Here is a 15,254-nt window from a genome sequence, read left to right as displayed (position 1 = left end):
ACATTGTAAATTTTAATATAATTGAAATAACAACCTGGATGAAAGAATGAGCAAATAAAAACTTGGCCAAGATAGAGATATTTTCATAGAGACATCGTACTTACTATATTGAAATTCAAGACAAAAATGGATAGTTAGGCATAATGATGAGTTCCCTTAATTCCAGAAACTCATGAGATAAGGCAAGAGTATTGCAGGTGAGAAGCCAGCCTGGGCAAAATAGTGAGGGAAAGTAGAATACACATAATGGAGCATGGCATGTTTGGGGAGCTACATTTTCCTACTATTGGATTTGAGTACTAATTATCATTATCATAAAGTACTTTAGAAAGTCTTTTGCATGAATTTTACCATACGATTTTATGAAATAAAAATTACTACATATGTGCAAGGGGTTGGGACTTAGTATACATTTTTAAAGACACCATTTATTTTTAAGTTTTTGCACGGCCACTTTCACATCCTTGTTACGTAGGCTATAAATCAGAGGGTTCAGCATAGGAATCACGAGGGTGTAAAACAGTGAAGTCATTTTGTCCTGATCTAGAGAGTAAGAAGAACTTGGCCGGAAATATGTGAAGAGCATGGTGCCCTGGAAAATTGCAACAGCAGTTAAGTGGGAGGCGCAGGTGGAGAAAGCTTTGAGCCTCCCCTCAGCAGAGTGGATCTGTAAGACTGATGAGATGATGTAGCCATAAGAGACCAGGACTCCGGAAATGGTACTCAATTCAATCAAACCAAAAATGCTGAATAATACTAGTTGATTCACTTGTATATTAGAACAGGAAAGGAAGAAAAGTGGAGGTAAATCACAGAAGAAATGATTAATCTCATTAGACCCACAGAAACATAAGCGGAATGCCAATGTTGTGTGTAACAAAGCATCTGCTGTTCCCACCAGGTAAACTCCAGCCATGAGCAGGAAGCACACCTTGCTGGACATGTCTGCTGTGTAGTGCAGGGGGTTGCTAATGGCCTTGTACCGATCAAAGGCCATCACTGCCAGCAGAACACATTCCGAATCTGCAAAGGTGCAGGAGATGAAGAACTGCAGAGCACAGGCAAAGAAAGGAATAGATTTGTTCTTGCCAAATATGTCAACCAGCATCTTGGGCCCAATTGCTGTGGAATAGCAGAGGTCACAGAAAGAGAGGTGGCTGAGGAAAAAGTACATGGGTGTGTGAAGCTGGGGATCCACTCTGATTAAGAAGATCATTCCGAGATTTCCCAAAAGATTAATGAGGTAAACAAGTAGAAATATTGTAAACAGGGTCACTTTCATCTCAGGATTATTGGTAATTCCCATGAAAATAAATTCAGTCAATGAGGAGCAATTTTTTCTGTCCATTTTACTTTCTTCTTATTCTAAAATACAATGAAAGAATTATAAATGCACATTTTGCACTTTTGAACATCAATAATATATTGCTAAGACAGAATAACCTTTGTTTCTTTATTGTCATTATTATCCAAGGAAAATTGCCCACCATATTTCATTTCTTAAAAATCATGGTTATGTTTTTGAAAGTGAATATAAATAAATAAATATTGAGGTAGGCAGTACAGACACTGATATAAATCTACATGCCATTCATGATCTCTGACTTTCTACAAGTCCCCAAAATTTGTTTCCTACTTTATTTGTTTCAAGAGGTAGATTTGCATACATGGAAATCACATTTGGTATTCAAAATGATATGGAGAAACACAGATGCCAGAGAGACAACTTGTAAGATATAGGAATAAGAATTTTATATGCATAAAGAAATTTGTGTGGACAAAAAATAAATTGATCACTCTCATTATATTTCTAAAAAATCATGACTTATTGAAAAGACATTTGTGCTCATTTTAGAAATATGGGGCAAATCCCAATTACTTCTGAAAATTACTGTTACTCTATTGGCCTATGATTCTTTAGTATTTGATTAGACATGAAATAAGTTCTATTTGCCATTTCAAGAGTCTGTTTTAATTTTACTAAAGTACTCATTACCTGTTTGTGGAAGTGGTCTGGTACCAAAAGATAAGTCCTATGACCAAAGAAGTCTGTTAAAAGAAGGCAAAATGGACAGAATTTAACACACACACTTGCTTTACATTACATTTTTTTTGTATTAAAAATGGAAACAGAATTAGGATCAATACCTGTTCGTAGATATACACGCCTCTTGGTTTATATATATATATATATTTTTTTTTCATGCCTATGTCTGATACTAGTATGCTTCTCTTGAAATATGAGAACTGAAATGTAGCTGATGTGTATTAGTGGGTTATTTTAAAATCTAAGAGACTATGTAGCTCACATGAAGTTGAATTTGTATATATTGTTATCCATAATATAGTAAGTCAAAGGTTTTTGACATGAAACAAACTTAAACATTCCTTCAATTCATGTAAGTATGTGCTTGCATAATAATAAAAGAAATTAGCATTTTCATGTATAACTATTCTAAAATACAATACTTTCAATGATATTATGTGGATATTATTTAATTCAATCATTTTTTTTTCCTATTCAGAGGGGGAGGACGATCATCTTCAGGCATTAGATAGAATAATCTATGGATGTCAGTGAACAAACATAAAAATAATTCCTTTACAAAATTCTCATTTTTTTTCTAAAGAAATAATATTTGAAAAATTGTTCCCTATGTCTTTGCATCTGGAGACTTGAGAACCTACCTGAGATGAGCAGGTCTTTGGTAGCTGAACACTCAGCAATTAGCATTTTATTTTACTCGGTAGCAACTGGGACTTCAGTTTCTGAAGCTCTTTCCCTCAGGATTTGATGGGTTAATGAGATTCATGGTTCAGTATTGCCCCTGTGTATAATGCAATGACTTAGCTAATGTTAAACTTCAATTCTTTACTATTTTCACCAAATTGATCTATATCAGGAAAAAAACCTGTAAAGTATATATACATACTGCTACCTATAATCAAAATTGTCACTCTCCAAAGTGGAAATCAAATGAAACTCATACAGTTCTTCAACCACTCCTAACTCTTGTGTTGTTCTTCAATTCTTGATTTTTGAAACGTTTTTCTTTATCATCTCACATTAGGAACATTATTACCCTTTGATATAGTTTTTTTAAAAATGTTATGATAAATAGGCTATTTTTTCTTCCTTTTTGGTGGGGGCGGCTACAGTGATTGAACTCAGGGGCACAGGACCACTGAGCCACATCCCTAGCCCTATTTTGTATTTTATTTAGAGACAGGGTCTCACTGAGTGGCTCATCACCTCACTTTTGCTGAGGCTGTTTTTGAACCTTCAATTCTCCCCTCTCAGCCTTCTGAGCAGCTGGGATTATAGGCCTGGCTATATTCTTCCTTTTAAAATAAACATTTCATTTGTATATTCATAAGGCTGTGCAGCCACCAACACTATCCAATCACTGAACATTTGTTATCATTTTAGTAAGAAAAACATCTCTTAGCCGGCACCTTCCTTCTTCCTTTTCTGCAAGCCCTGGAAATCTTTAACCTCTTCTGAGGCTATGTGTTTCCTAATCAGGAGAGTACATATCAACAGAAGTCTAAAATATATAGCCATGTGTCTCAGGCTTCTTTCACTGAGTCTAATATTTCCAGGAATCATCTATGCTTTTGCATGTGTCAGAAAACCCTATTTTGCAGAGCTGAATAACATTTATTTTCATGTATGTAATATATTTTCATTATCCATTCACCAGTTATGGTTTGCTTCTACATTTTCACTATTATGAATAATGATGCTATAAGTATGCATATCAAAGGAATCTTTAAAGACAATATTTCCTGTTGCCATACTCTCAGTCCCCAAAGGAAAGACATCACCCACATTAATTTTATGATTAAACCACATTCTTCACACATATACACACTTGAATAAAGATTAGTTTATTCTACCAAAGCTTATCTACTGCATGTAAGACCTTAGGGAAAAGATCAATGTTTATTCTCTGTGTCCCCTATGAAACCTGAAATGAGGATTTGCAAAAATAATCATTTGATATTTTTTTAAAGAATTTTAGGCTAGTAATTAGTGATCACATGTAGAAATATACTGACTTTGTGAATTATTATCTTAATGATAGAGCCATATGTGCAACATTGACTCACATAAGAATTTTGACGTGGAAAATCAATATAAAAATGAAATATTTTGTTCAAAAATAATTTAGTTTGTTATTATTCTTAGTATTTCCTTTCAAAATTAAAAACAATTGCAAGTTTGTCTTTTTTAATCTTCAAAAATCCTCCTCAACAGATAGTAATGAAATTCTCTAGATGTGAGGTAATATCTCATTGTAAATTTATTATGGATTTCATACATCTGTAAAGATGTTACCACTTTTTACATACCAGTTAAACCTACATGTGTTTTCTTTTAATAACTATCTCTCAATATTCTTTGCCCATTTTTATGTCTCCCATCAGATCACTAATGTGTGCCTTATATATTTAGAAATTCCAATATGAGTGCATTCATATTTACAATTGTTATGTCCTCTTGATGAATTGACTATTTTATCACCTCTTCTTACAGTTTTAATGTCTTTTTTTGTCTTAAGTAAGCATAACTAGCCCTATTATTTTCTCTTTTCATTTGCACTAAAGACCTTTGCTTCTCCTTTCACTTTCAAACAATAGGTGTCCATTAAGGAAACATGAATTTCCAGTAGGCAACAAATAGATGAATCTTAATTTTTCAATCCTTTCAGGCACTCTATGATTTTTCAATTAAAGAATTTAATGCATTTATATTCAATGTAATTATTGGCCATTGGGACTTACTAGTTCCACCTCATTATTTTCTAGTTGTTTTAAGGAAGCCTTTATTCCTTTCTTCCTATATTACAACCATCTTTTGTAGTTTTATGGTTTTCTGCAGTGCTAAGTTTTAGGTATTTTCTTTTTTATATGTTATGTCACTACCATAGACATTTACATTGTGGTTACTTTGAGGCTTATAAAAATCCACTTGAACTTACAAATGGTTATTTTCAGCTGATGGCAACTTTGGTTGATTTGTTGTTAAATTATTTAATTTTTTGAATTATTAAATTATTATTATTAAATTTCATTGTCTACTTAAACTATATTTCCATGCTATTCTCTCATATTTTATGTATTGATGATATAACTTATTTCTCAAAACTTTTATGCTTAATAAATATTGTATCTTTAATTATTTTAATAATTTCACTTTTTAACCTTTATACTTGGAGAGATAATTGATCAGTCAACATGATGATGTTAGAATATTGATTTGACAATGTACTTTTACCCATGAATTTTATATGTTATGTATTTTTCATACACCTAATTATTATCCCTTTTCTTAAAAGTAAAAAATAAGCCCTTTAACATTCTTATAAAGAAGTTCTAGTGATTTTAAACTGTCAAATCAATATTCTAACATCCATTTTAATAATACAGGGTTGCTGGTTAAAATATTCTTGGTTTATAACATTTTTTTTCCTTTCAAGATGTTAAACATAGCATCTTAATGGTCTCTTTTAGTCTGTAATATTTCTGATGTAGAAATCTTCTGACTGTCTCTGGGTAATTCCACTGACTGTCTCTGGGTAATTCCACTGTACACAATTCCCTTCTTTAAAAATTCTCTGTCTTTACACTTTGGCAATCTGTTTATGACAGGTCACAGTGTGGGTAGTTTTCGATGAATCATATTTGCTATCCTTTTGGTTTCTTGGTTCTATTTCTTTCTCCAGGCCTGGAATGGTTTTGGTTTTATTTATTTGAATATATTTCAGTTTTTCTTCCACTTCTTCTCTTTCTGTCACTTAGAAAATACATAGGCTGTTATGATTTATGGTGTATCCTATGTCACTTAAATCACCATTTTTTCTCATTTTATTCTTTATGTTTTATCGAACTTCAATAAGCTTTACTTCTGATTCATCTATAGTTTGCTAGTAAATCTCTATTGAATTTTTCACTTCAATTTTAGCATTATTTAGATCTATGATTTTTTTGCTAATATATAAATCTCTCTTGGTTAAAATTCTACATTTATTTTTGCATTGCTATCTTGAACTCTAAGTGCATTTCTTTGATGATTACTTTTAATCTCCAGTCAGTTCAATCACAAGTCCTCACTCCACTCATGTTGGTTTCTGTAGGTTTATCATGCCATCTTCATTGTCTTAATTTGGAATAAGTTTCCCTGGTTTTCATTTTCCTTGATTTTTTTTCCCTTTTGTCCAATAAGAATTATGTAAATCTAATCCCATATGCTGCCAGAGTTGGTGAGTTGAGAGCCAAACTCTAGAGGAATTTGGAGTTTATAGTGCAAAGTGAAATATAAGCCATCCTCACCTTAGGAGGAGATCAGTATTAGATATTCATATACCAATTTTATGTCATTCTACCTAAGACGTGTTCTATGTGAGAGTATACCTCACACTTTTCTATTCATTTAATGTGGATATTTTCTCATTTGCCAAGTGGGTTGGATCTCTCATTTGTCTCTGACTTTCTCTCAAAGAAAATGGATCAAAGAATAGACATAGATTCATGAAAGAAAGGGAAGTTGAGTGGCTACTTTGTTATGTTGCTGATATTATTCCCTCAATAATATGTCATGTTAATAGTTTTATTATCTTAGTCTGGTCAGTTTTACTTTGATCCTTATTATAGATCTTTGAACTTTCTCCAATTGAATATTTATATTTTCCCCAAATTTTATAACATTTAAACCATGATTTCTTTAAGCAAATTTCATTCAATATCTCTATTCCCCTTCTTTAACTCTTATGGTAGGAATGTTAGCTGTCTTGAAGTTGTCCCATAAATATTATGGGATTTCTTCATTCTTTCTTATTTATTTGTTTCTGTTTTTCCCCTTTGAGTATATATTTTTAAAATATTCTGCCTTAAGTTCAAAGATTCTTTCTTCTCCTTAATAAATTATACTGTGTATTTTTCCTATTGCATTTTTATTTCATTAAACTTTTCTTAAGCTCCAAAATTTCTGTGTGGTTTTACATTTTTATTTCAATCTTTCAAGTTCCTTTTTGTTTGGTTTGTTGTTAAATCATTTAATTTTGTTTCATTATTGCTTTATATTTATTTCATGTTGACCGAGATTCCTTAAGGTCACTATTAAGGCTATTTATGGGTCTCCCTTTCTTTGAGGACATTTAACGGAAACTTACCCTGTCTGGTGTCAGTGTGGAATGACTCTCCCCCATGAAACATGTGAGTATCTTGTTTGAGCAAAATATAGGGAGTCTGCCTCCAGTGAGGGAACAGTGTCATGATCTTTATAAAATCTTTTAGTTTAAGTCAGTGTTGGTGAGGATTGGATTGATCCTAGTGATCAACATTGTGGATTCTCACAGTAGTGATAAGGGCTGTAGGAGTCTTTGATGGGGAAGCCTCCAGTGTCTGCCACACTTTTTATCACCCCCCCCAACACTGATGAAATCATTCTCAAGGGTATTTCTCTTGGCACTGAGTCCAAGTTTTGTGCATGCTCATGGTGAGAGTGGCAGTGGTATCTGATGGCTAGAACCTCTGGAATGGGCAAGGAACTTGGGTCTTAAGCCTGAGTGCCCATGAGGAATTTGTAGCTCTGAGGTTTAAGGCAGAGGTAGCATCGGTGCTCATGATGCATTTTCTCTTGATATATTATTGGTAATGGTGTACCAAGTGTAAGTGCTTGTTGAGTAGCTGGAATTCCAGGCTATAGAGCCTGAGTGTATGCAAAGATAACTGCAGTTTTAGAGGCCAGGGAGTGTTGGGTTGCTTTGGAAAAGGAACTTCATAGTCTGTTCCTGCTCTTAAACCAAAATTTCTCAGACTGGGTAACTTCTAAACTATATAAGTTCAATTTCACAACACTGAAGGCTGTGAAGTCCAAGATGAAAGTGCCTTTTTAGTGCCACCAAATGACAGACCAGGCAAAAGCTATATTGTCACATTTAAGAGGTGCCAGAGAGTTCCAGTTTTGAAAGGGTACTAAGAGTTTATGCAGGCAAAACCATCATAATTTAATACTTTTGCTCAAAGTCCCACCTTACAATACCACAATAGAAATATATTTTAACATGAGCTTTGGAAATACAATTTCATACCATAGCAACAGTTGTCCAAAGTATAGGTACACACATAAAGATTGTGTTGGAAACGAATGGAGATACAGCAGTTCTGAGGTGCAGGGTACATACTAAATTACTAATGCAATAGAGCTATTGACAACAGTGTGGGCATGCACAGAGAAACTGAGGATCTGGGCGCAGAATGCAATCTAGCTTGCAATGCTGGTGATTCTGGGGTCTGAGGCATGGATGTGTATACTGCAGCTGTGTAACTGATGTCCAGAGGAGCACTTGTGGAAAGGATGCAGCATTGGGATGAGTGGCATCTGTGTGTTTAAAAAGGATGTTCGTTCTGTTCCTAAGGTGAAACAATAGTAGTCCATTAGTGACAGGTTACAAGCAGCAACATCTCTCACTTTAGGGTTGTCCACAGCAAGAAACCCTCAGGGGCAAAATATTTTTGTGTTTCTAACAGAGCACATTGTTGGAGACAAAAGATGGTACCCACCCTGTGGCTCATACCGACCACACTCTCCTGTCTCTTATTCTAGCCATATACAAACATCTCAAGCATTCTATTTTCCCAGTAGTCTTCTGTGAATTTATCCTCCATTTCTCTCTTCTTTCCTTCCTTCCTTCCTTCCTTCCTTCCTTCCTTTCTTTCTTTGTTTCTTTCTTTTCTTTCTTTCTTTTTCTTTTCTTTCTTGCCCTACTCTATTATAGTGGATAAATAAATGTCCCCTTGAGTCATCCTGAGACTGCTAGGATTTTTGAATAATTATCCATTTTCCCCTGGGGGAATGATGTCTTCTATGCTAAGTTGATAATACTACTTTTAACTCAACAAAATCAAGTATGATAAACTAAGGGAGAAAAAGAGACAGCTCCTCACAATTTTGTATCTGAAGGTACATTAAGAAAATTTTGTCTTCCCATCCTCACAATTTTAAAATATGCATTGTTTTTTAAAACACATCTTTCTATCTTCTAAAGTGTTTTTTTCAATTCTTTCTCCAGTGTTCTATAGTTCATTGTAGAGATCTTTCATCAATTTTGTTATATTTATTCCCAAGTATTTTATTTTGGGGCAGCTCTTGTGAATGGAGTAATTTTTGTTTTAATTTCTCTTTTTATAGACTTATCACTGATGTGTAGGTATGTGTTTGATTATTGTTTCTCCCGAAATCCTAACAAGAATTCCATTAAATTACATGGAGGACTGTTAGTTGGTCATATTGGGATGCCCATGATGCTGAACCATCAGGAAAAAAGTCCTGATTGTGGTGATTGTCTATGAGTTATGTTGTTACTTCCATATAATGAGGGAGGTGGGCAGAAATTCTGGAAGGCAGGAGAGCCTTTGAAGTCTCTTACATTATGTTCACTCCTATTGGAAAAACTTAATAGAAAAGTAGAACAGTTCAATATAAAAATAACTACTAGTGAAATGGACATTTCAACAATAATAGTTTGAATACTTTTACCAGAAAAGAAATAATAACAGTTGAGGTGTTTTTTTTGAGATTGAAGAGAGTTTGAAATAGATTATTGAAAAAAGTAAGTTATGTGTTCCAGCTGTAATGATATCAACAGTAGTTGAAACAAAGATTGTACTACTTATTTATCTCTAGAATTTTTACACACACTCACACACACAAATACATATCTAATATTTCCCCCATCTTCCGTTCTTCTGCTTCTTAACATATGACATGGTAATTTGGTTTATACTTCTAAATCAACAGTTTAGTGATTTAGAAGTATGAAGTAGTACAAAGTTACTGTGGACATAGCTAGAAGAATCTTCCATCACCCCAGATACATAAAGTGACATGTAAAATTCTGTGTGTCCTCTTTATTCAGTTGTATGCATACATCTGTTTGAAGTAAGCACACTTTTATAATTGGTTTTATTTGAAAATTAAATATAATTAAATATATGTTTATGAATGACACACTGAAAGGGCTGGATTCTTCTGGGTATCATTCTCAGTAGGTTTCTGGCTAGGAGCTACATTTCTCCAATCAACTCCTAGGTTAGAATTAGTTAAAAGAAGTAATTATATGAGACTTCAAAATAAATCTCCTAACCCCATAATACTTATAGGTTTCTGCTGCCAATATTGAAATGCAGAGTAAAAGTTCCTTTTGATACCAGCACAGGGACCACACATATTTCAGCAAAGATGCTTTAGGAAGGTCTTAGTCATATTGTAGGTAGGTGGTAGCTTCTGAAAATGATGACTGTGTTGGATCTAAAATACAATTTCAGCTTTGCTAGCTGCATTAAAACCACGGGAATTCAGCAAGCACCTGCCATTGATGAAGAAATACAGAAGGCTCTCTGTATAATGAGGTGGACAGGACTCCAGGAAGCACAGTAGATGATGGCCTTCAGGATGCTTAGTAAGCAGGCTGAGCTGAGCCAGGGTTTCTCTAAACGTTGCTCCAGCTTGTACATTGGAATCACCTAAGGAACTCTAAAACCAACTGGCACATTCTAATTTTACTATTATCTTACATAGAAATAATCATGTTTTCTGAGAAACAATATAATGTCTGTGATATAATTATTGACTACCAAATGGCAGTAATATAGCAAATGTAGGAATTTTATTTGCAACTTTAATCTACCCAATGTAGATATTATCACTAATAGATGCTTAAGTATGTCAAGGACTTGACTTTCATAAAAAGTTTTGTTTAGAAACCCTTCATCTAACATGCTCTGTATGATTACAAACTTGTTTGAATAACAGTGAAACCAAATTCAGGAGTAGAGTGTTCGTCGGTTTGATTGAAGTTTTGAGAGTGTGTGCTCTCTTCTTACCAAATGAAGCACTGGAAATGCTGAGAAGGAACATTGTAGGAGAGAAATATCAAGAAAGTTTATATAGAGAAATTTAAAACTGGCACAAAAATATATTTTGGCTGTAATAGAGAGAATATTGTTGTAAATATACTTTTACTCTGGTATTTCCAGATCAAAGATTATAGGTATTTATTATCACAGAATAATAATTATGAACAGTAAGATGTATTGGTTTCTGAAATATATTTTGCAATGAATTCCCATTATAGTTTTCTACTATAGCACTGAAATGATTTCTCAGTAAAGACATAGGTACCCTCTATCATAACATAGTGGCTTACACTGTTTCTGAGATGCCACAGAATGTTCCATTCTGTCAGCAATACTTTGACAAGATAAACAATAATAGAATATATATATATTTTTAATTATACTTTACCTCTGTTGCTCAAGCTATTATTTAGATTGTGTGAAAAACACTCTGGGGTAAACTAAGTGTAGAAGATAATTAAAAACTAACTAAGTTGCCCTTTATAAGAGTATTTTTTTTAACTTTTGCTTTCCAAATGTTCCTTATTATATGATGTGCCTTCTAATTAATGTACAATACATCTATATAAAGTAAAAATCATTTAACTGTTAAAACTGTACAGACATTATTCTTAGCACTTAAGTGTATTAACACTACTGACCACTAAAATCAATGATACAGGTAAAAGTATTCTCTCTCATTTTCAGGCAAATGAACTGTGGCTGAGAAAAGTACAGTAATCTTTTCATTGTACCATTCATTATCCAGGTGCAGACATAACCTACGTATCTAGGCAATCTGGCATCTTCTCTTACCCATAAACCCACACTTCTGAGATATTTTGCATACATATATACCCACAGTTTTCTGAAATATTTAGTATATCATGACTCAAACAATTTTAACATACATTCCAAGCCTGTAACCAAACACATAATGAAGAGCAGCTATTATTTAGTTACTTAATAAACAAAACATTTTTTAATGTTTACTTTTATCCTGGGATTATAAAGCATTTGATTGTGTGAAAAAACAAATGTGATAATAACCTGTTATTGATCGTGTGAAAAAACAAATGTGATAATAGCCTGTTATTGATTGTGTGAAAAAAAAAACCATTATGCAAGTAGGTGTGTGCCTGCTGGTAAGGTTGCTGCAGGTCCCCATTTAGAGTTATTAATCAGGGAAATTGATGAATCTTGAAATAGTTTCTCTCATGAAGAATTTATCTTTGATTGTAGAGCTTTCTTTGCTGCGTCTTTTACATCTTTATTTCTCAAACTGTAAATCAATGGATTCAGCACTGGGATGATAATGGTGTAGAACACCGAGATAATTTTATCAGTGTTGGGAGCATACACAGAACTGGGACGGGAGTAAATGAAGAGAAGAGTCCCCTGATAGATGACCACAGAAGTCAGGTGAGAGGCACAGGTAGAGAAGGTTTTCTTCCTCCCACCAGCAGAGCGGATCTTTAAGACTGAAAGAAGGATGAAATAGTAGGAGGTGATGATGATGATGAAGCAGATAATTTCCACTGAGCTGCCATATGTGGAGAGGAGCCACTCATTAACTGATGTGTCTGTGCAGGAGAGCTTAAGCAGGGGAGGCAGGTCACAGAAAAAGTGGTTAATGACATTTTTGTCACAGTACTTCAGAATAAAGGCAAAGGATGTGTGAACCAGAGAGCTCATGTTGCCTCCAATGTAGGACAAGACAATCAACCTAATACAGATGCCCTGTGACATCACAACTGTGTACAGTAAAGGGTTGCAGATGGCCACATAGCGGTCATATGCCATGGCAGCCAAGATAAAGGATTCAGTATCTGCAAAAGTGCAGAAGAAATAAAACTGCAGGGCGCACCCATAGTAGGAAATAGATTTTTTTACTGAGAGGAAATTGATCAGCATTTTGGGCACAATGACTGAGGAATAGCAAAGGTCAACAAAGGACAGGTTGCTGAGGAAGAAATACATGGGGGTTTGAAGGTGTGGATCTGTTCTGATTAATAGCATCAATCCAATGTTCCCTGTTAAGATCATACCATACAATATGAGAAATACGAAGAATAGGACAATCTGCAGTTCAGGGCGAGTAGGAAAACCCAGGAGAATGAATTCAGTGACTAAGGTGTAGTTTCCCTCTGTAAATTCCATCTTCGGTGTGATTTTCCTTTTATGAGAATTTTAATCTAGTAAAATAATATATAGATGGAAGGAAAAAGATAATGAGATATCCAGGTAATGTACTGTTTAAAAAATAATTAACTAGTCAAATACATTATGATCAAAGTTTCTAAAGCTTAAAATAGGAGACACATTTCATAATTTATTAGCTATCAATTTCATAGTTACATCCTTTATTTATTTAATTAATGATTATTCCTATCATTGGACATTTGGCTCCCTGTGTGTAGGAATTAATCTATGGTTTCACTAACATTTTTAGTAATAAAACAATAGCTAGAGGGGTCTACTAACAAAGCAGTAAATTAATGGACTCACTGATAATGGTATAAAGAACATGGAAAAATGTATATATATATATATATATAATTTAAAATTTATTCCTAAAGTATGTATAAAAATGAGAACTTTAGAACAATGTTTTCTAAGATTTAATGTACACTAGTATATTATATTTCTTGATAATGTGGATTGAGTATTTTAATTAAAAAAGTGCTAGATAAGTTTTTATATTCTAATGTTTTGAACAAAAAAATTTTAAAAAAATAAAATGTAAAGTAAAAGTTCTGTTAGTGAAATGAAAACAAGCAATAGTAAATATCAGATTTGAATATATTTTTAACAAGAAAAATCTCTGGATAACACCATATATCCTGTGCACACAATAAATTAAACATGAAATAAGTTGTTTGCTTTTATTATTTTGGCATATATCATCAGTAAATAGTGAACATTATTCCACTGATACAGCATTTAGTTGCAAATTTATTTCTAATTAAATCATAGATGTTCTTGCTATTTTAAGACAATTAGCAAACCGAAAAAACCACTGTTTTTGTTTCAGCATAATATAATTGGTTAAGCCTGAGAAAGTTTTCAATCACTGCTTTCAAATTCTCAGAATATTTTCAAGAGTATAACTTGAAGTACCTGAAGGAGTTGAATTGATATGACTTTGAAGTGAAAGCAATGTTGAACTTAAGCTCAGAAATGGATTTAGAATTACATAAAATAATTTTAAAAGGAAAACACCCAATTGCTATATTAGCATTACCCCAGAAAGGCAGGAAGGACATTAAATATGTTTCTGTATCACTTTGTAATTTATAAAATAAGCACTATAACAGTGACAGGGCTAAAAACTTCATCTTTCTTAATCATAAACTTTCTTCTGGCATGGGCAAGTTGAACAGGAGAAAGATGATAACCAGAAGCTTAAACACCTGCTCAAGGTCTTCTCCTACCTTATTTCCTGGTTGTGAATACAAGGCGCTCCATGGCAGGGCAGTGCTTAATTTATCATTTTGATTGTTTGCAAAATTATCGAGTTGATTAAATTAGCATTACTAAGATTTTGGTTGCCTGTCTATCTTGGCAATAGGTAGACAGTGTGACTTTGTGTAACAATGTAAGTTATCTTAATCGACACCACAACAAGGGCAAAAATATCTTATGGTTTCTGTATTTAATAAATTATCTCTATCTACAACCTATCTATCTGTCATTCCATGTGTAATTCCTTGGAGAGAATGACAGTTAGTGGGTAAACAGCAAATTTTATAAAATGCTGATTATGTATAATGAAAATGTTCTAAATGCTTTATAACCATTTGTCACCAAAACTATTAACAAAATTATTATGGAGTTACTATCATTATCATCTTTTTTCTTACACAAAACAAAACTAGAGAATCTGAGATCTAAAAATGTGATAAAAAGGATTAGCATTAAAGATCCTGACCCCCAAACCTCAGGATACATTGGTTTTTCATAAACGAGTTTCTTATCAACTTCATGTTTTGGGGGCAAAAAAAACACTGCTGCTTAGGGTAAAATACCAAGGTCATCGAACCAGTAGTCAGTAGATTTTATACTAGTTCAGGTGTTCCCCAGCGAAAGCCCATGAGAGCAAGCAACAGGGTGGTCATAACGTGAGCAGTGTGACCACTCTGAGACAGGCAGATGTTCCTGGAGTGGGCTGAAGGGAAGAAGAAAAGTCCTCTCTGTTTTCCTGAAAAATAAGGGCATTTTCTCTGCAGAGCTTCCAACTGGTCATTTCTTTTGATAAGTCTAAAAATTCTATGTAGAGACACGACACAGGGAAGGAAAGAAACAGGATGGGAAATGAGGGGAGGAAAGTGGATCTTGAACTCTTGTTTTAA

General features: G+C 33.7%; 2 protein-coding genes across 2 annotated transcripts; both read right to left on the bottom strand.

Moving 5' to 3' along the window:
* Positions 1–415: 415 nt before the first annotated feature.
* Positions 416–1,351, bottom strand: LOC101958747 (olfactory receptor 5W2). The gene has a single exon (XM_005342186.3). The coding sequence runs from the start codon at positions 1,346–1,348 to the stop codon at positions 416–418; it is 933 nt and encodes a 310-aa protein (XP_005342243.1). The 5' UTR covers positions 1,349–1,351.
* Positions 1,352–12,117: 10,766 nt separating this feature from the next.
* On the bottom strand, positions 12,118–13,062 carry LOC101977717 (olfactory receptor 5I1). Its single transcript, XM_005342168.2, has one exon. It carries the CDS (start codon positions 13,060–13,062, stop codon positions 12,118–12,120), a length of 945 nt encoding a protein of 314 aa, XP_005342225.2.
* Positions 13,063–15,254: the final 2,192 nt, after the last annotated feature.

The sequence above is a fragment of the Ictidomys tridecemlineatus genome, chromosome 4 (assembly GCF_052094955.1).
Source record: "Ictidomys tridecemlineatus isolate mIctTri1 chromosome 4, mIctTri1.hap1, whole genome shotgun sequence".
In the NCBI taxonomy this organism is placed as follows: domain Eukaryota; kingdom Metazoa; phylum Chordata; class Mammalia; order Rodentia; family Sciuridae; genus Ictidomys; species Ictidomys tridecemlineatus.
The sequence above is the reverse complement of the archived record's forward strand: the minus strand, read 5'-3'. Positions and strand labels throughout refer to the sequence as shown.

Coding starts and splice junctions, on each gene's coding strand:
- LOC101958747 (XM_005342186.3), bottom strand. CDS start 1,348: ATGGACAGAAAAAATTGCTCCTCATTGACTGAATTTATTTTCATGGGA.
- LOC101977717 (XM_005342168.2), bottom strand. CDS start 13,062: ATGGAATTTACAGAGGGAAACTACACCTTAGTCACTGAATTCATTCTC.